Genomic DNA, 19,829 nt, shown 5'->3' with positions numbered 1-19,829 from the left:
CACATGTGATTTTTCTGTTCAGTGATTTCTATACAGCACAATGTAGTCAGCTGAACTGAACATTAGATCATGTCCACTTGTACTTCATATGAGTTCACAGTGGAACTAATGTGCATAGGACGTGTTTATTATTGTCATCCCGTGGCTATCTTTGATCATGGATATCTATATCTTCTGGTATGCAACATTGAGTCTTTTTTTATAGCTGTCAGTGGAAATCATCAAGAAGCCGGACAGATCAGACACAGCCTGCTTTTGTGAACATGGATGTCCCACAGTGACGTGAGAAGCAAGTCGACCTGTTTGCCTGCAGCCGATCATTCATTGTTATGCTCTGTCTGATCGCATTCACAGCTCTGCATCAGGCCGTGTGTGTGTGTGTGTGTGTGTGTGTGTGTGTGTGTGTGTGTGTGTGTGTGTGTGTGTGTGTGTGTGTGTGTGTGTGTGTGTGTGTGTGTGTGTGTGTGTGTGTGTGTGTGTGTGTGTGTGTGTGTGTGTGTGTGTGTGTGTGTGTCCTCCTGCTGACAGGGATCACATGGTACCATGAAAACACAGCAATTCACAGTCCATAGTAACTACTCAAGTTTCTCAAGTTAGAGCAAAGTCAGACATGTGGTCCCAGTTGTAAAATGCAGTCACTTGAAAATAATAATAATAATAATAATAATAAAACCGTGTTTATACAGCACATTTCAGGATGCAATAAAATGTTTCACAATCGGTGAGGAAAAACAGAGGATATGACAAAAACAGAAGGTGACGACATAAGAAACCGAGCACCAAAAAATAGCACACAAAGATATTTAAAAGACATAATCGATGCCTGTTGCTTAAAAGTTATGCAGGGTAATATATTTCCATCTGAGCTGACCTCTGACCTCCTGTCCTTGGCTTTGAGAAGTAAACAGACGGGGAGTCGATGGCGAGGGAAGAGAGAGAGTCTCCATGGACAGCAATCAGAATGCATCTAACATAGTTTTAATCAGAGCTATCAATACACTGTAAATCTAGCATTTCAGGCACATATGGTAAAGTGTATAGATGCATTCCTCTCTGGACCAAAGATCTCGAAAACATATATCCAATGTTTCCCTTCCAATGAAGTCATAGACAGAGGCAGGGCTCTGTGTACTGAAATGAACTGTGAAAAACAGACTCTATTTCTGTAAAGTGTTAGAAAGGATGCGAGTCCTGCCTCTAAAAACAACCAGTCTTGAAATGTCACTCAGTGTGTGGCCTGAGGGGTTAGACAACTTGGTCATGACATCATATCGTGGCTGTAATAGTCAGACGACTTTAACGAGAGTAATAATAGCATGATATCATGACTGTCTGAGTGCCCCTGCGGGGAGTTTAATGGGATAAATGCTCCGAGCCGTTTACAGGAGCTGAAATGAAATTCAGCAAACCGCTGTAAAGCCGTTTAGGAGATTCCTTGTTAGTTAGTTTATTTTTTTCGAATGTGATATCATCTAAAAGACTCAGCATGCTACAGACAATGGATCTTTTGTGGTGTTGTTGAAGATAATAGAGACTTACACTTTTGAAAAGTTGTTCTTGTACACTGTGTACCCTTTGTGCAGACATTTACTTACATACATGCGCAGGTGTCGGGCACACACCAGGCCAATGGAGCCATTTTGATCCGGACCACAGATCACCAGCACCGTCGGCTGCTTCTTTGCTAGAGAGCTGAGAGGATAAGCCTGTTGGAGAGACACAATAAATAGGCAGTTAGAAACAGGCCCTAATGACTGAGGGAACAGAAAAGCATGATAAATGAGATGTTCAGAAAATAGACAGGGTTATTGATAGAGTGCAGCCAAGCATTATTCAGTATTTATCTCCACGAGACAGGCTTCTTATTCAGTGCAGGTAATGCGATCTCTTCCTCTGCCTCTCCATCATTCTCAGAGCGTCTGACTGCAGCATGCCAGTCATGCCAGTCATGGTTTTAATGGCACCACCTACCTACATTGTCTCGTTCGTCTACCAGAAAAGGGCCAATCTCATTCAAAAAAAACCTGGCAGCAGTGGAAGAAATACCAGTGTCCTCGCCATGGGAAGCTTCCGGAGGCTATATGTAACACTCTTTCCATCTCGGCCCCCGCTGCATCAGGCTGCTGGCCACATATCCCCTTGTAAATCCCCCCGCACCTCCAGTACCTGCCTCCGGGACTGTCAATCTGAGTGGCTAAACCTCCATCTCCAACACCTCAACAGAAGGCTGTGTATGTATATGTATGTGTATGAGTGTGGGTATTCCGTCATGATCATTACTGCAAGCCCCAAAGGTGTCAGCCTGCCTCCATTTTCCACAGAAGCACAGAAGTTTTACTGGAACTTTCTGCATCATTTATTATACAAGAATGGTGGTTCGTCTTGTTAAAGGTCACAGCATTATTCTGTAAACTACAGGAAGTTTGACTGAGGGAGAGAGTTCACACAGACTTCTGGATATCCATATCCAATTAAATGTGTGTCGTAAAACCACTTATCCGAGTTTTGTCACTGCAGTAAATATTCTATGACTGCTGTAATGCTTTGGATCACAGAGCAATACATTGCAGGGTAAGTATTTTGTTATTGTAGGGCTTATATAAAATAATTAAGAAGTTATGCAAACAAAAGTGTCACCGTTTTTGTAATAAATGAATAAAGATGTAACTATTTTTCACATATAACAATTGTATTTATATTAAAAGTGTTTAAAGCTACACATTTCCCAAGCGTAAGGGGAAAGGTACTACTTTAGTTTATAAGAAGTGTATCATCACATGATGGTTTTTATACTGTAACTCCTCATAATAAAGACGAATGTTCCCTGGCTTCTTTTTAATGATTTCCAATACATCACAGTACGCTATAATGATTTTATAAATATCCTGTTATTCAAAAAGTAGCAACACCATAATTTACGAGTTGTTATCCTCATTATTAGAAGACTTTAGGTCCCCAACAAATGTTTTAATGACCCCGTAATTACTTTTAAAAGATTGAAGTATATAAATACTTATAGAGTCAGTAAGTCACCCATAATTCCAAAATGATTACGCTATAATTCACAGGGTTTTTTTCAAAGATAGTGTTCAGAATTCAAATTAGGACTCTCCGCATTATGAATTTATGCCCTCCAAATGTCGGAGATTAGCTTAAAACAGGAATAAATTCTGCCATCACATTTAAAATCACTTTCACTCCCACTAATGTATTGAATACAGGATGAGGTGCGTATTGAAGAAGAGCTCATTCCCCTCATTGTATAATTGGATATAACAAGAGTGCATTAACAGGAGCTATGAATCCTGGAGAGGGAGAGCAGCCGTTACCTCCATCATAAGAGCCCAGCTGAGAAATCATCACAGACCCAATGATCTGCAGGAGAAAGGGTTATGGTCGCTTAGGGCCACCGAGCTGATGGTAATATGAGGGGAGCAGGGAGTGATTGCATGGAAAATAGAGACTGAAAATGGATCACTGTAAAAAAAAAGAAGATTTTTCATCTTCATATCTAATGAGACAGAGGCTCTTAGTGAGTTTCACACTGACTAATCTGATGTTCATGACACATTAGCTCGTTTAAAGTGGCACCCTTTGTGTGTGTGTGTGTGTGTGTGTGTGTGTGTGTGTGTGTGTGTGTGTGTGTGTGTGTGTGTGTGTGTGTGTGTGTGTGTGTGTGTGTGTGTGTGTGTGTGTGTCAATTCAATACTGTAGGTCTTATTAGACTAAAATGAAACTTCTATGGATTAAAAGGGCGTGTGTATGCATGTATAGTATGAAAGAGTGATGGACACAGGGGATTATCAACCACTAATAGATCAGACGGTGTTTTAGTTTATTTTAGTTTGATTGTTTTGGCCCTACCACGATGTTTCCAGATGCTCTTTTCAACATAAATCCCTCTGATAAGCATAGTTTTGTAATTGCTCAATTCAAAATGTCAGAGAGGCCATGAAGGTAAAGGTTTCTATACCATGTTATAGGACAGGTGTCATTAACATAATTTAAATGCATCATAATCCACTTAAAGCCAAATGTAATTAGAGTAACGGGGACACGTATTCATAATGCTTAAGTAACCAATAACTCTTATGTGCATAAATATATTTATATTCTTTTTACTACACTTAAAACAAATAATGCCACGCATGTGTTCCTGACAGACCTCTTACTGTAGTAATCAGTCACTATATTCAAATGCATTATACAAGTTAATAATATGCATAACAAAATGCAAACATTTTAATATTAATACTCACAGTGAGGAACCTGCTATTTGTCAGCTTGTACTTGTACCATGCCATGTGATTAGCAGAATATATGGCACTCTAAGTCTGATTATAATAATACACATGTTGAAATGTGCGTCATAGAAAGTTGAACCAGCTTTTTGTAAAGAGGGAGAGAGAATATTGGACTTCAGGTCACATGGCCAGAAACACGGCTCCATAAGAAAGCTGACATTGCTTTATCGGATGAGGGAAAAGACAAATAGTGTTAACATGTTTAAAAGGTGATAGATAATAACATGTCAGTGTTATACTTACAGTTCATTCCATTCCCTCAAAATAGCAGAAAAGTAATATAAATCTTAAAATTAGCTTGGTACTCTCTCCTCCTCTGTTTCTTGCTCCCCTTCATGCTTTTCTACGTAGAAAGACTCACATCAGAAGGTTTAACGGCCCTGCCTCGACACGTTGAAGGCCTTCGGGAGGATCAGGGATATCAGAGCCGCAGCCATTTCATGCTGCTGGAGAAACCATTAGAGCCACACACTGCTGAAGGTAAGCTGCTATAAAGTGAGCTGGATTGATCAATTCAGGCAGCGCTGCGATGTCTTCGGACACATTTGTCTAATCTCACTTCGAACAGAAGCTTGTTTCACTCTAAGAAAGATCTGTCCTAACCCATTTACTCTGATAGTGAGCCTCCAAAGAGGAAATAAAGAATGCAATTAGCAATAGAGGCGATAAGTAACATTTCTAATAGGTTTCTTTCTCCACTGTTGGAAGGGCTCCTTTTTTTGTGTGCTATTTTAAAATGAAAACGAGGGATTTCCACGGTACTCTTGAGGTAGACACTGAAAACATAGCTACTTTAATCATTTATAACCTAAAAAACGTGTAAATATGACATCATTCTCTATGCTTGGTGTATCACACAATAGAACAAGTCCACAATGATGGCCAAAACCCACTAAAGTCTTATGGACTTATAGTGAGAAGTGATGACTGCTGCACTTTTTTATATCAAGTACAAATATTTTGATACATTTCTATGATGCACTTTATACAATAAATATTTCATTTCTTTCAATAACATTCTTTAAACAGCCCTGGCAAGAGCATTAGATGCTATCACAGTGATGTTTCTTTGGGAAACAAGATTTTATGATTCCCTAATAAACTCGTTGAAATGTTTTTCTAGTTTTTATGATATATTTGGATGTAGAAGAGGTGCTTCTACAAGTGCAGACAGATGGTTTGTTGCATCTGTTCTGCAGGATTGTTTTCTGACTTTTATTATCTCTTCCACTGCAGAACTGTTGATTTTTCCCAGTTTGCTGTTGACATTAAGGCCTAAATGTATGTTTGCATCCATAAAATCACAAACAGTAGGGAAACGTAAAGTATTTTTCAGTGATGTTTATGAATGACAAACACTTTCAGCATATGAGCTTTAGGAGGATGCTTTAAGAAGGGTTTGAATTAGGAAGTGTCATGGGTAGAAGTGCAGGGTCTCATGCAGAGCAGTGCTAGGACCCCCCTCACGCTAAAATACACATTCCCACACACACCTCAAATATGTCTGTCTTGATTGTAATGACGTCTCCAAGGGAGTACCTCTTTGAAATAAATGTTAAAGACACATGTGCTTTCACCTCTAATCAATCTGAAACACACACTGAGCCTGAGAAAACACAATCATGGTCCTACAAACGCGAATGCACTCATATGTACAGAAAAACAGAGCTGCGTATTTGGGTAGCGAACTACAGTCCAGCGGCTCTTGTAAACTTTGAAATAATGTATTGCTGTGCGGTAACAAAAACGCCTCCTGTCTCCACCGAGGTGTTGAAAAGTTCCAGACTGATAGAAACACACACAAACAGACTCGACCTGGTGGCTGCGGCTGCTGCTGGAGCAGTAAAAGGATTACTTACTAAAGACCTATAATCTATCTGGCAAACAGAGGTGTGTGTGTGTGTGTGTGTGTGTGTGTGTGTGTGTGTGTGTGTGTGTGTGTGTGTGTGTGTGTGTGTGTGTGTGTGTGTGTGTGTGTGTGTGTGTGTGTGTGTGTGTGTGTGTGTGTGTGTGTGTGTGTGTGTGTGTGTGTGTGTGTGTGTGTGTGTGTGTGTGTGTGTGTGTGTGTGTGTGTGTGTGTGTGTGTGTGTGTGGTACACTTGGACTCCAACAGCAGTAGGCCAGCAGTGAAACCAGCAGAATCAGACTGTCTGCATCTCCTTGTACTGTAATTGTCCTGAAATAGCAGTGATGTCATGTTAGCAGTAGCGTGTGCTGGCGGCTGTGGGCAGCGCTCCGCAGCGTTCAGGCGGTGTTTGTGTAGGAAGGCTCCGCTGGTGGAGGGCCAGGCATGGGGCCAGCGGTGGAAGATGATAGAGGGGAAGTGGATGTGGGATTAATCACGCACTCTGAACAAAAAGGCTCTGATGCTGCCACTCTGCCTGTGTCAGCTTTTACTTTTTTTTTCATTTTCTTTTAAAACTGCTTAATTCCATGAAAAAAAAAACAAAAAAAAAAGAAACTGTTTAATTCCTCATCCCCCAAGAATGTAATTGCTGTGTTTGGTTAAACAATATAATGTTTGAACTCCTATAAAAAGGAACAAATTAAAAACATATAATAAGACGTCATTATGGATGTAATGACTAAAATGTCCCACTAAAACCAACACTAGTTAAACCGACTTTAATTGTTTTTTTGGTTTCTTGGCCACTTGAGGGCAGTGCAGAAAGGCTGAGATCACAATATTGACTCATTATATTATCTTGAACTTATAAAATGAATATGACTCACATGGTTTATTTTCTCACCCAGTGTAAATAAAGAGAATAATTGATATGGAGTCGGTTTGACACCTCGCGGATATAATTATTCACCTTTTAGTTCTGGTTTAGCTCCTCAAAGTCCTGAAGGACATATCCGGCTTTAGCTGCCAAACGCTCCATTGGATGGTCGTTCACTTCGTCTTTCTGCCAGTTGTTGATGGACACGTTGTGTACATAGGGGATTTAAAGCTATTTTTACATAATACGTCCTTTTGTAGGAGCTGGAGAGAAGTTTGGCAATCTGTTCTGTGAGAGGTGTTGCTCCTACTGTATGTACGTACAGATAATTATCACCTATGCAGCTTCCCTCGGCTTTATGGAGCATGTAAGCGTCAGATCATTGTTTTGCTGTACCGTGTCAACATATTTCTACGGCTTAACACTTTTGGCTCCCTACTCTCAGTGTTGTTTCTGTTTTAGGTGAGAAAAACTGATCGTAATAGCACAAAACAGCAGACAGTGGCAATGAGAGACTTGATGATGACTATAATGAAAAATGTAACAGCAAGATAACTGGATATTTCCCTTGGAAATGATTGGCGACCAAAAGCGCTGCATAGATATTGCAATCTCTGTGCTGGATGTGAAAATGTTTGCCAAAGGGTTTGCCATATCAATTTTAATAGTGATGTTTCAGAACTTCCTTCTTTGGTCCCCAATTGGCCCAAAAAGAAAAAACATTTATTTCAGATTTGAAGAAAACATCTGAGAAATATTATATCTGTAACATGTTTAAAAAAAGATGATATCTCGGATATAACACTAATGTCTGCTTGTTTTCATGATTCTCTCTTTCTTCTTATATCAGCGTAGTATATAAGTATATCTTTGCTTTTTTTCTGAGGGGAGATATTAAATGTCTCCTATTAAACTGTCTGCCTTTTATTGATGTGTATTTTTGTAACTTTTCTTCTGTAAACCACTCATTTGGGCCTCTGCTTCAGCTTTTGACTCTTTCCTTCTTTTTCTCTTCATCCCTCCCTCTGACAGCAGCGCAGGGTTTCATGTGTCTCCTAGCTCAGAGTCTTATTCATCACAGCCCAATGAAGAGACCAGTGAGAAAACCAGTGTGGCGTTAAACCAAGCCAGTGGTCTGGTCAAAGGGAACCACATGTGCTCCTGACAGTCCTCCACTGACACACACACTCTGGGCCTGACACAGTCCAGACCTCAGAGCAGAGGAGCTGTGGTTCTGGTCCGAGCGCTGACACAGAGCGAGCTCAGGCCCAAGGTTAGCCGCTTCAAATGTAAATGTCACAGAAAGTTAAACCATTATAATCAGCCACTTTTCTGGAAGTTAATGCAAATTAGGAAAGTGTAAGTAGCAGCAGCTGTGACTTTTCTGCCCTCTTGTGAAATGAAACAATCACACTAGGATCTGTTTGAGTGTTGTAACGATTACTGAGGCCCAGAGTGGCAGAATGAGCAGCAGCTTTTCGAAAAAAGTGAAAAATGTTTGACCTTTACAGATGTGTTCTGAGGGATAATAGGGTAGGCTATTAAACAGTTGGGCACAGTTTGGTTTTTCTTTGACTGTAGCTTGTAACAGGAGTTCTGAATTGGTCGGGTTTATTCACAAAAAGGAAAGTAATTGGAAAGATTGCACTACTTTGATTTGACAATTCTAATTATTAATTCTGTTAATACTAGCTACTTCAAAATTGGTGAAAGGACAGATGGAGAAAAAGATTTGTGTGACTTTTTCAAAATATGATTGAATGTGTGTTGTGTTTGACTTTCATGTTTCATTTCAATAAAAAGACAGAATGGATCAGAAGGATGCAATTCTACTTTCATGGGAAATATTATGCAAAATACAAAATTGGATTTTTCTGGTTTGTAAGAGGACTGATAAACACACTAAAATGCAGACCCAACACACAAACACACACAAGCAAAATCCCATTTTGAAGTAAACTGCAAAAATAAAATTATAATTATATAATTTTTTTCTGCATTTATCTCATGAACACACACTTTTGGATGTGGGTGGATGGGGATTATGAATGACTTAAAGCTTTGTGCTGTATCCTGCCTCAGATGTAGAAAGTCAGGAAAAGACAGTAAGACAGAAACAGATATAAGTGGACACTCCTAATGTAAATCTAGGAAAGTGTGCAGACCTTAGTGATGGCGAGGGCGCAAGCTTGTCCCCAGATCTCGATCAGCTGCTGCTGTCCAAACTTGTAGTCCCTGAGCAGCTCTGTCTCGATAGCTTCTGCCTCCCCTTTACTGTGAGACACAGAATAAGACACAGGGTGAGCAAGAGAGGTTTTGTTCACAGCATCATCATCAACTCAAACATCGTCGGTATCATCATGCCATCACAAGCGTGCTCGAAGCCTCATTAAAAGGCTTCACACATAATTCTTAATTTAACCCACCAGCAGAAACACACTGAATTTAAAGTGTCTGCAGTGTGAATAAAATAAATGTTCTGCCGGAATGTACTGTTCAAAAGCAGCAGGCCAAAACGGCAAGATACGGCAGGCCTTGTTTTTCACAACACAGACATAACACATAATCGAGAAGTTGTATGAACAAAGCAGGGACCCATCATTCACAGAAATGTATTAAAATCAATCAATAAACTCAAACAAATTTGAATTAATTTCCCCAATATCACAAATGACAAAGTTGTTGCAGGGGGTTTTACAGTGTGTTCAGTATACAACACTCTCTGTCCTTAGATCCTTACATCAAATAAGGAGAAACCCCACAATTTAGGGGGGGAAAGGGAAGAAACCCAGGGAGAGCAACAGAAGAGTGATCCCACTTGCAATATGGACAGACATGTATTATACATCATAGTGTGAGTATGGATTTTTTTTAAATGACAACATAGGCAACCCAAATGAAAAAGGATCATTTGAAGGTATATAAAAAAGATTTACTTTAGCTTAAATGCCAGGATGTGCTGTGAACTGTATTTGTGAACACAACCTGCAGTTGATGTGATTTCAGCATTAATTATGCCAGGCATGAATTAGTTTTGTGATCTGATGCTCACACATTGTCTTTGTGCCTTTGCTTCCTCTGGCTGCTGTTGGCACGGTGACAGTGTGACGAATGCTTCGGTGACTGTTGGAGCTGCTTATAGAATGGAGGTGTATGTGTGTCAGTGTGACAAATGCCTTAAAACAGCACAGCAGCTGGCAGGAAGCAAAGGAGCAGGTTAAGTGAAAATCACTCTCAATTTGGGATCTGATTCTGTAAAGTTGAATACATCTCTTTCACTCTGCAGACCCCTGGTGGTCCCCCTTAGTACTGCATCTTTGTAAAGAAAACGGATGATTATGTTCAGGTAGAAATCAGACTGGATGTCTTAACTTGTTTTTCCATTTTGCTCTACTTTAAAACCTATCAGAGACAACTTTAGAGCAGAGTGATGGATGCAGCAGGTGGACATTTGATTTAAGAGTTATTATTTCTGATATAAAGATCATATCAGACCGATAAGAGCAGATGAAAGATGGATCAATGCATAAAATCAGTATTGTGCTTCCATTTAGCACTCAAGCTTTCAACTCTGTTACAAATCTTTACCTATCAAAAGAAAGCTCTTTGCCTAAGTGCAAGTGTACGTGTGTGTGTGTGTGTGTGTGTGTGTGTGTGTGTGTGTGTGTGTGTGTGTGTGTGTGTGTGTGTGTGTGTGTGGTGTGTGTGTGTGTGTGTGTCTGGGGGGGATGTTTGTTGGTTGTTTTCTTTATCGATTACATTGTGATTTTTTTCCTGTTACATCATATGTTGACAATCAGATACACATGCAATGTGCACACAGACATTTGCATGCAGTTGAATGGAAGTAATTGAAGAGGGCCTTTATGTGGAAATATTGCTGTTTTATATCACTGCCTCTCAACTGCTATTCAGCTGTGTTTTCCAGGAAGAAGCAGGAAAAATAAACACTTTTATTATTGTTCTGTTTATGCTGAACAATAACAGTGAAGGGCTGTGTGTGTGTGTGTGTGTGTTTGTTTGTGTGTGTGTGTGTGTGTGTGTGTGTGTGTGTGTGTGTGTGTGTGTGTGTGTGTGTGTGTGTGTGTGTGTGTGTGTGTGTGTGTGTGTGTGTGTGTGTGTGTGTGTGTGTGTGTGTGTGTGTGTGTGTGTGTGTGTGTGTGTGTGTCAGGAAAGGAGGGATGAGGTCTGCAGCACAATCAAGTCTTTCTCTGGTGAAACATTTCTGAATGCAACAACACTATGAAGATGTAGAAAATATGTATTGTTGCATGAGATACATGAGATAAAAGCTTGTGTTAAACAACAGATAATGTTGAATTATTTTTGATTTTGAACCTGCTTTTGTGAACATGGATGTCCCACAGTGACGTGAGAAGCAAGTCGACCTCTTTGCCTGCAGCCGATCATTCATTGTTATGCTCTGTCTGATCGCATTCACAGCTCTGCATCAGGCCGTGTGTGTGTGTGTGTGTGTGTGTGTGTGTGTGTGTGTGTGTGTGTGTGTGTGTGTGTGTGTGTGTGTGTGTGTGTGTGTGTGTGTGTGTGTGTGTGTGTGTGTGTGTGTGTGTGTGTGTGTGTGTGTGTGTGTGTGTGCGTGTCTGGGGGGGATGTTTGTTGGTTGTTTTCTTTAGATTACATTTTGATATTTTCCTGTTACATCATATGTTGACAATCAGATACAACTACAATGTGCTGACAGACATTTGCATACAGATGAATGAAGGTAATTGAAGAGGGCCTTTATGTGGAAATATTACTGTTTTTTTGACTGCCTCTCAACTGCTATTCAGCTGTTTTCCAGGAAGAAACAGGGGGAAAAAACACTTCTACTATTGTTCTGTTTATGCTGAACAATAACAGTGAAGGGCTGTGTGTGTGTGTGTGTGTGTGTGTGTGTGTGTGTGTGTGTGTGTGTGTGTGTGTGTGTGTGTGTGTGTGTGTGTGTGTGTGTGTGTGTGTGTGTGTGTGTGTGTGTGTGTGTCAGCACGCCAGTGTATCTATGTGGGGTTTCTGGCATTTACCTGTGCCAGAGGAGCTGCAGCAGCTGTCACCCACGGCTCACCTCAGGATGTTTCCTGAGTCACTGTGACAAGATGATCTTTGAAAAGTTCACCCCAATCCACAGGGTTCTTCCTGGCAGGACCAGAGCGCCTTACGGCTATAATTTTTGTCAAACTCATTCTAAATGAGGATAGGCAATTTGATTTGCTGCTTTCAAAACAGAGAAATGTGCACAAAAAAGTCTAAATCTATTCTGTTGGTGTCGGTGGAGAGCTCTTAACTCAGACCGATACTATCAAAGTAACAGTGCTGCTGCTGAACAGGCACTTACTATTGATTTGTAACCTTACTCACAGAGCAAAGTGTTGTGGGTGTACTGCTCAGCTGCTAGTGTTAGCAATACAATATATAAAGTATATGGTGACAGCCAAGTGCCACTACCACAAGGGGGCAGCTCACAGTGTTCATAAAGACAGATGGCTGATTCACGCTGCATATGGCATGTTTTTTTTCAATTACCAGCTCTTATCACACCTATAATCATTCTTAAATCAGACATTTGTTCACAAAGATTGTACGTAGTATGAGTGCAACCAGTGATTGCATTTAAAGTGTGAGCACCTTGCAAAAGCCTCAACTCTAATTAGTGTTTAAAGGAAAGCAGGTATGCAGATATAACCTTGCTCTTGATTGTAATTTAAACTAAATGTGTGCAGGTGTGTGTGTGTGTGTGTGTGTGTGTGTGTGTGTGTGTGTGTGTGTGTGTGTGTGTGTGTGTGTGTGTGTGTGTGTGTGTGTGTGTGTGTGTGTGTGTGTGTGTGTGTGTGTGTGTGTGTGTGTGTGTGTGTGTGTACAGGCTTGTGTAGTGCAGGTGCAAATAAAAAAGGGTCTTCTGAGGATTATCCTGTGTTGCACCTGTAGCCACAGCCATTCAACCGCCAGCCACCTCTCCCCCAGAGGGAGGGTTGATTTCCCCATGCTTTGTGTGATGTGCTCCTGCAGTGTCTCACCTTCATTGCAATGCTGCTCAACTGTGATCAACCTGCTTAATGACTCTGTTTACTTTACACATGAGATAAGGTAAAATGAAACTTTAATGGGGCCTGTGGGGGGATGAGGACACTTCAGTAGCAAATAGCAGGAGCTTAAAGGCTGCAGCAAAGATACAAAATGTATTAACATAATAATGAAGAGATTGGAGTTCGCAAAAACATTAAAATTGAGATTTTAACACATGAATAAATCATTGTGGAGCTGAAAGTGAGGCATTTAGAGTGTACAATATATCAGCAATATCATCACCTAATTGTTTCGAACATAACTCTGTTGTTATGCAGAAAATATAGCAGCATACCTTGTGAACACAATTGGTGAACACAAAAATATCTGTTAAATATAATGCAATGCAACAGCCCTGCAAAATAAACTGTTAAAGTAAAGTATAAGACAAAAATACAAAATGTACCCTGTCATCTCAGCTGAGGAATCACCCATAAACATTGTGTTACCATATATTCTGCAGCCGAGAAGCAACCTTGTACCATGAGAGGTGAATTAGCCACTGAATGTCAGAAGGGCTTCTATTTGCTAATATTGGAATAGCCTACTAAAATAGCCACATTTCTCACACCCTCCCTTTTAATTCACCTAATATCCACCTTTCCAGCATGATCTTCTGGTTAGATAAAGAGCAAGATTAAAATAGCTGGAAGAGAAATGCTGTAGTCGACATCTTTCAAGCCACACAATGTAGCCTAAACCTGGCAGGGGTAGCTGCTGTATGTTATGAAGCAGACAGATACTGTCCATATGAACATAATATTTTTATACTTACAGTAATAATAAACCCCCAGCTATGTTTTTAGCTAAGCTAGCAACATGCAATGCAAATGTTAGCTACCAGGCTACACAAAGATGGTGAACATATCATAAACCTTGTTAAAAATATTCTAGCATTGTCATTGTAAGCAGTTAGCATGCTTATGTTACCATTCTTTCTTAACACTGCACTATTGCTAAGTATAGCCTCACAAAGCTGGTAGCATGGCAGTAAAATCAGGCCTTTTTAACTAAATGAAACGCTGCCTGCCAAAACAAGACACCTGCAGCTCATGTTCAACGCCTACTTAATGTTGTACAAAATGTTTCAAAGTCCTCAGTGGAAGTGATAGTACACAGCCCAGCTGCTGCTACATGCTCCAGATGTACTGTTGTGTAATTAACTAAATTGTCCCCAGTAGAAGAAAGCCATGTGATGGGAACTGTGCTGCTCCAATAAAAAGCCCTCTTCTCTATCCCACTCTCTGCCCTGCCTCTTTCCTATTATCTGTCCACCCCTCAGTACTCAATCGATGTTAATGATACTTCAGGCCTTTCAACCATCATTACAGTGCCACATCAAATGACATGCTGATAAGAAGATCACTGTTTTTATGTTTATTTCTAGTCTCTTCTAAGTACCAATCTGCGGCATTTTCATATTAATTAGCTTCTATTTTTGCTGCTGTCTGGTAAACAAAGTGATTATTCAGTAAGTGCAGTGCAGTGTAAAAGCTTTTATGTTTACTACACTTGCTAATAAGCTACGTAGCAACTGTTTACTATGGTAGGCCTCTCTCAGGGATAGATATTTCGCCATACACTAGCTAGCTGATGTGTTCAACAGTTTGGATAAATACAAAAAGTGCAATAGATCTATAGAAAAAAAACTCAGTACGAACATCTATTTAGTGACGATACTAACATCTATATTCTTTTGTTTCACAAATCCAGACCTGATCCACTTTTTATTTGTAGTAATTCAATACTTTTTAACATCCCTCTTGTACATAGGAAACACATTAAATCAAGACTCTGCATTTAACCAATCCTAGTAGCAGTGGGCAGCTATCATATAAGAAACCAGGGGGCACTATCAATAAAAAGTCTCCTAATTTAATTAAATTCTATGTATAAAGTGACAAATCTGTGACTGTTGCTGTATGGAAAACTGTCAAGTTTCTATGAAAACAAAATGGCAAGAAGAAGGGAGGGTTGGACTGTGTGGGTGGATGAACAGATGGGTCTTTTAAGCTTCTCCCCCGTATGTTTTTCTAAATGATCTCTACAGTAAGTCAATTGGAATATGCCTGTGCCATTCTGTGTGAAAAGTGTAAAAGCTGACATTGGTAAATACACATAAATAAAAAACAATATCTCTCCTATGAATAATATGAAAAGAAGCTTCTACATCATGATGCAAAGAATAACTCGGCAATGCTTTTTTTACCCGCTTCACATTTGATGGTATAAATGAAGCAAGAGACCCTGAGATATTCTCCTTTCTTTCACCTCACTTGTGTTGACTCTTTACTCCTCTGTCCTTTAATTTCCAGATTTTCTGATCCCACCTTATCATTCACTCCAGTTTACCCTTTTCAATTTCCACTCTATCTTCCTCTGCCGCTCTCACCCTCCTATCCACGCCCTCCGTCACTCTCTATCACAGCGGCTCTGATGAAGGTCACTGAACGAGAATGATGGCAAACGGAGTGTTGACAACAAGTGACACGCAGAAAAAGGGAAAACATGGGCCGAGAGCACATGAAAGGTCACCTATCATGCAAAATGCACTTTTGTACGTCTTTTATACATGAATATGTGTCCCCGGTGTTCCAGGGAACTCACCAAGTGTCAGAAAACAGAACCCTCTCTATTTTCCTCCATACCCAAATCTCTTAAAAAGGGGCTACAACGGATCTGATACAGACTGATCCAGATTTGAACACTTCTCTGACGTCACAGAAGTGGCACTAAGGCTATTTGGCCAACTCCACCAATCAGGAGGAGACAGCCACGGACATTGCCGTTAGAAAGCGCTGGAGACGCTGTAGTACATATGCCAGGCCTGTAGATGGTGCTGTTCTCACAGAATCAGCCCATGCAAAGACAGTGTTAAATTGAGCGAAATGAGGAATGGCTCAAATGCATGATCTGTTTGGTATTTTGAAAAATAAAAAGTATAAATATGCCTTATATAGGTATGGTCCTACACTATATTATTCAGATATAGCATGATAGGTCCACTTTAAATCAGGAATTAGAGAGAAAAAAATGCAGAAGATAAATGTACTTTATATCACATATAAGCAGAAAGGTAAGGCTGTAGAGTTAGTATTACTCACCTTAAGCCTCACTGTCATCAGTACCCTGAAGATAATCTCATTATGGACACCCAGCTTTGTTCCAGCTAAAAGGTTTTGGTCATCATTTTGGCGTTATGCTGATGTAAAGCTTATATCTTTCAAAGCTTAATAGTACATCTTTGACTCCAAAGTATAGACCTCCTTGCTATTAAAACAAGATAATCTGTAGGTATCAGTGCACCCGATTTAAAATGTGCGTCATCTCAGGACACCTTTCATCATCAGTCAGGCCTCCCGGGTTTTGCCAGCGGGAGGTCCTGCAGCAGCCAGCCAGGAGACGATGTAAAAAGGGAAAATCGCAGTGGGAGGGCGACAGAGAAAGGCCGGATGGTTCTATATGTTTTGATAAAAATTAGAATAATGTGAATACCAGCAGAGAGTGACATGTCAGAGGATAAGAAATGCATGCAATGATAAGAAAGCAGAGTAGTTTAAGCATTCCAATAATTCAAGCCGAACAAAACAAGAATCAAGGTAAGCATATCTCAAATGTCACACTATGTAAGTGTGCAGATGGAAAGGTACCAATCTATTTAAGTATCGTAACTGCAGTGTGGATTACGCAGCATTTCCTTTTTATAACAGAGGTTGCTTCATTCCTGGAAAAATGAATAAATCACATCATAGCTTGCCAAAAACATAAATGAGAATCACAAGGTGTGTACAGTGCCCGACTGCTATAAAAATCACATTGCTGGAGGCATAAAGATACATAATATTATTTTCCTTCTGCATAATTTGTTGATGGGCAGGAGGTTCAGGTGCCAAAGTGAAGGGAGTGTCTCATAAGCGGCCTCAGCTGGCAGATAGTAGCTGGCCTTGAGTCTCCATACGGTGTCATTCTAACTGCCCAGCGTGAGCCTCTTCATGCTGCTCAATTCTTATCAAATCAGGATGGCATGATTCACTTTGTTTCAAGCCTCCTTTGGTAATTATTTAGGACTGGCTGTAGTGTGTGTGTGTGTGTGTGTGTGTGTGTGTGTGTGTGTGTGTGTGTGTGTGTGTGTGTGTGTGTGTGTGTGTGTGTGTGTGTGTGTGTGTGTGTGTGTGTGTGTGTGTGTGTGTGTGTGTGTGTGTGTGTGTGTGTGTGTGTGTGTGTGTGAGAGAGAGGACACGCACAGTCACATCCATAAAACTGTCTGCAGCAGCATCATTCTTTTTAAATCAGGGTTAATCCGTTTAGCTGCTCTTGTTCCTCATATCCGGTGCGACGAGACAGACATCCTTTAGATAATATCAATCAGTGGCTTAAGCATTTTGCTCTCATAACTTATTTCATCCTTCACTCACCATGGACACATAAACCATGAACATGATCATATTTACCTAAAGCCACAGGTGTTGGCGAGCTCATGTTTTTGGCCTTAGTGTTTGTTCTATCAAGCCATACATGTTTATTCATGAGTCAGGTCTACTTCACAAGTCATGTGTTTGCAGAAGGATAAGGATGATTATCTAGATGGAGGGTCAACCACACATGGACACAGATGCACAAAACATGAGTGGCACACTCACATGCCTACAGGTTACATCATCCCCCCTCCAACGGCCTTTAATCCAATCACCCAGTTATCCTGAATATCCATTTATAACCTCTGCCTCCGCTTCCAACCTAGCTCCCTCAGTTTGAAGCCAGAGGCCATCCGCATAACGAAATACAAAGCATGCGTTGTCACATCCTATCCATTTCCACTCAGGCAGGGTCTTGTCCTTTAGTTACTGGAGGCAGAACAGGATAGATAACGCAATTTTAAAAGCCGCCGGCCAGGAAACGACACACTGATGACCTATCTGTTTTCAGTGACCTTAAGTGAAATAACAACGTATCAGTTGCTATGTGTTTCAGGAGACAAAGCTTGTTTTTAGAGAGATATTTGTGGCCATATATCCACCTTCTGGACATCCAGAACAGATCCATATACACTGACTGCATTGCACAGCATCAACAAATGTCAGCATCGGTTAGCTATACTTTAATATAAAAACCCAATATAGCTTCTTTGCAGCCAGCAGATGATGAACAGAAAAGGTGACCTCATTTTCTTTCCTCGTGTGCCACTTATGGACAGCCAAGGTGCCATAGCAACAATGCTGCCAGAGTCATGTGAACACCCTTGAAGAGAATGCTAGAAGAAAATATTTCACAAAGCCATTTTTCCATATGATGTGCTCTCCGGGATTTGATTGCCTGCACGTATGATTGGGGTGATTTAAGGGGTTTGTTGGGGATCCCTCCACTCGTCGACCCTAACCCCCCACTGGTAAGCCTCAGCCCCTAATTCACTTTCCCCTTTGTGTTATAACCCTGTGTGACTGTTTGAAACTGCATTTTAGCTATTGACCTGTGCTTAATAAAATCATATATTTTTGATAAATTGAAAACACGTCTCCTGCTCCATTATTATTCGAACCTGTGTATCTATAACTGAAAACCTGTTAATATTTCCTTGGGTGAAACTCCCAAGGTGGCGTTGTCGGAATTTTGAATTGTGTAATCAAACTAACTTTAAACAAATACATTCACCTATCCTCCCTTCTGCGGCTGCTGCCACACATAGAAAAACTGCCCAGAAAAAAGCCAAATTCAAGCATTTTAGAATACCCCGTGAGCCTGCATGCTAAATAAGTTGTGCAAAGCTCTCCTCAGTTTTTGTAATTGATGTGTTGATTGAGAGCTTCACCATGTGGCTGTGACCATGTGGCCAAATGCATTCACAAGTTGTTTTCCTATCTTGTTGTGAGCAATTTATCAGAGATGGACTAATTCCCCTGTTTCCTTTAATTTATCTGTTTATTTCTTTCCTTTTTACACACATTTAGTTTTACAGAGAGGGTTAATGGTATAACCTCAACACTACATCCAAGAGCAAAGACACATTCCCTCACTGGCTTCCTACCTATAAAAACTGCCTATCATGCAGCCTTCCATTTTTATCTTTATCTAAAACCTAAAAGTACTATTTTAAATGTAATACTTGTTATATTTAATATCTGTTGGGTTTGCAAACAGACGTTTCCCCAGCCCAAAATAACTGGACAAATGTTTTAAAAGGCATTAGCAAAGATGACAGAACAATAAACATTTGCTAAACAATATGTTTTTAGCACATAGAACCACGGGTAGTCTTTCAGCTGGAGTAGCTGAGTGGCATCATGTTGTGCAGGAATCAGACCCCAACATGCAGCAATCTCCGTGAGTACTTGCTGATGTAACAAACTGAACAACTTGAGTATAGTTCTGAATGTTTGCAATTTCCTAACTGTAATGGGTGCTCAAAGCCTTCACACTAATGGTGAAAAAAAGGTACCCAGAGTGATGTAGTCTGGAGTTGTAGTAAAATCCCCATTATCGCTCTGTGGGGATACAATAGAAAGGGAAACAAATAAATAATTGAAGGATAGATGGGAAAGGTGGAGAGGCAGCAGATACGAGGAACAGGGGAGTAGAATGTGACACAGCATAATTAGAACCACTGCCACTAGCGATGCTGAGAAACAAAGGAACAAGTCAGACTAATGAAACCCTGCCATGAAGAGAGCAATCTTCCTAAGACCTCTCTGCTGTATGTGGCCAAGTTAATGCTTTTCTCCCGGCTGTAAACCAAGAAAACAAT

The 19,829-nt window shown here is 40.4% G+C and overlaps 1 protein-coding gene across 1 annotated transcript in view; it reads right to left on the bottom strand.

Annotated features, from left to right (window-relative positions):
* The window catches only part of yjefn3 (YjeF N-terminal domain containing 3), a 50,372-nt gene that overhangs the window by 4,414 nt on the left and 26,129 nt on the right, over positions 1-19,829 (bottom strand). Inside the window, exons 3-4 of the mRNA XM_079694161.1 lie at positions 9,193-9,301; positions 1,596-1,706 (exon numbers count right to left, since the gene is read on the bottom strand). Of these exons, the coding sequence (XP_079550287.1) occupies positions 1,596-1,706; positions 9,193-9,301 (220 nt within the window). The remainder of the gene's footprint in view (positions 1-1,595; positions 1,707-9,192; positions 9,302-19,829) is intronic.

The sequence above is a fragment of the Notothenia rossii genome, assembly GCF_949606895.1.
Source record: "Notothenia rossii genome assembly, chromosome: 1".
Lineage (NCBI taxonomy): Eukaryota > Metazoa > Chordata > Actinopteri > Perciformes > Nototheniidae > Notothenia > Notothenia rossii.
This window is presented reverse-complemented; position numbering and strand designations above follow the sequence as displayed.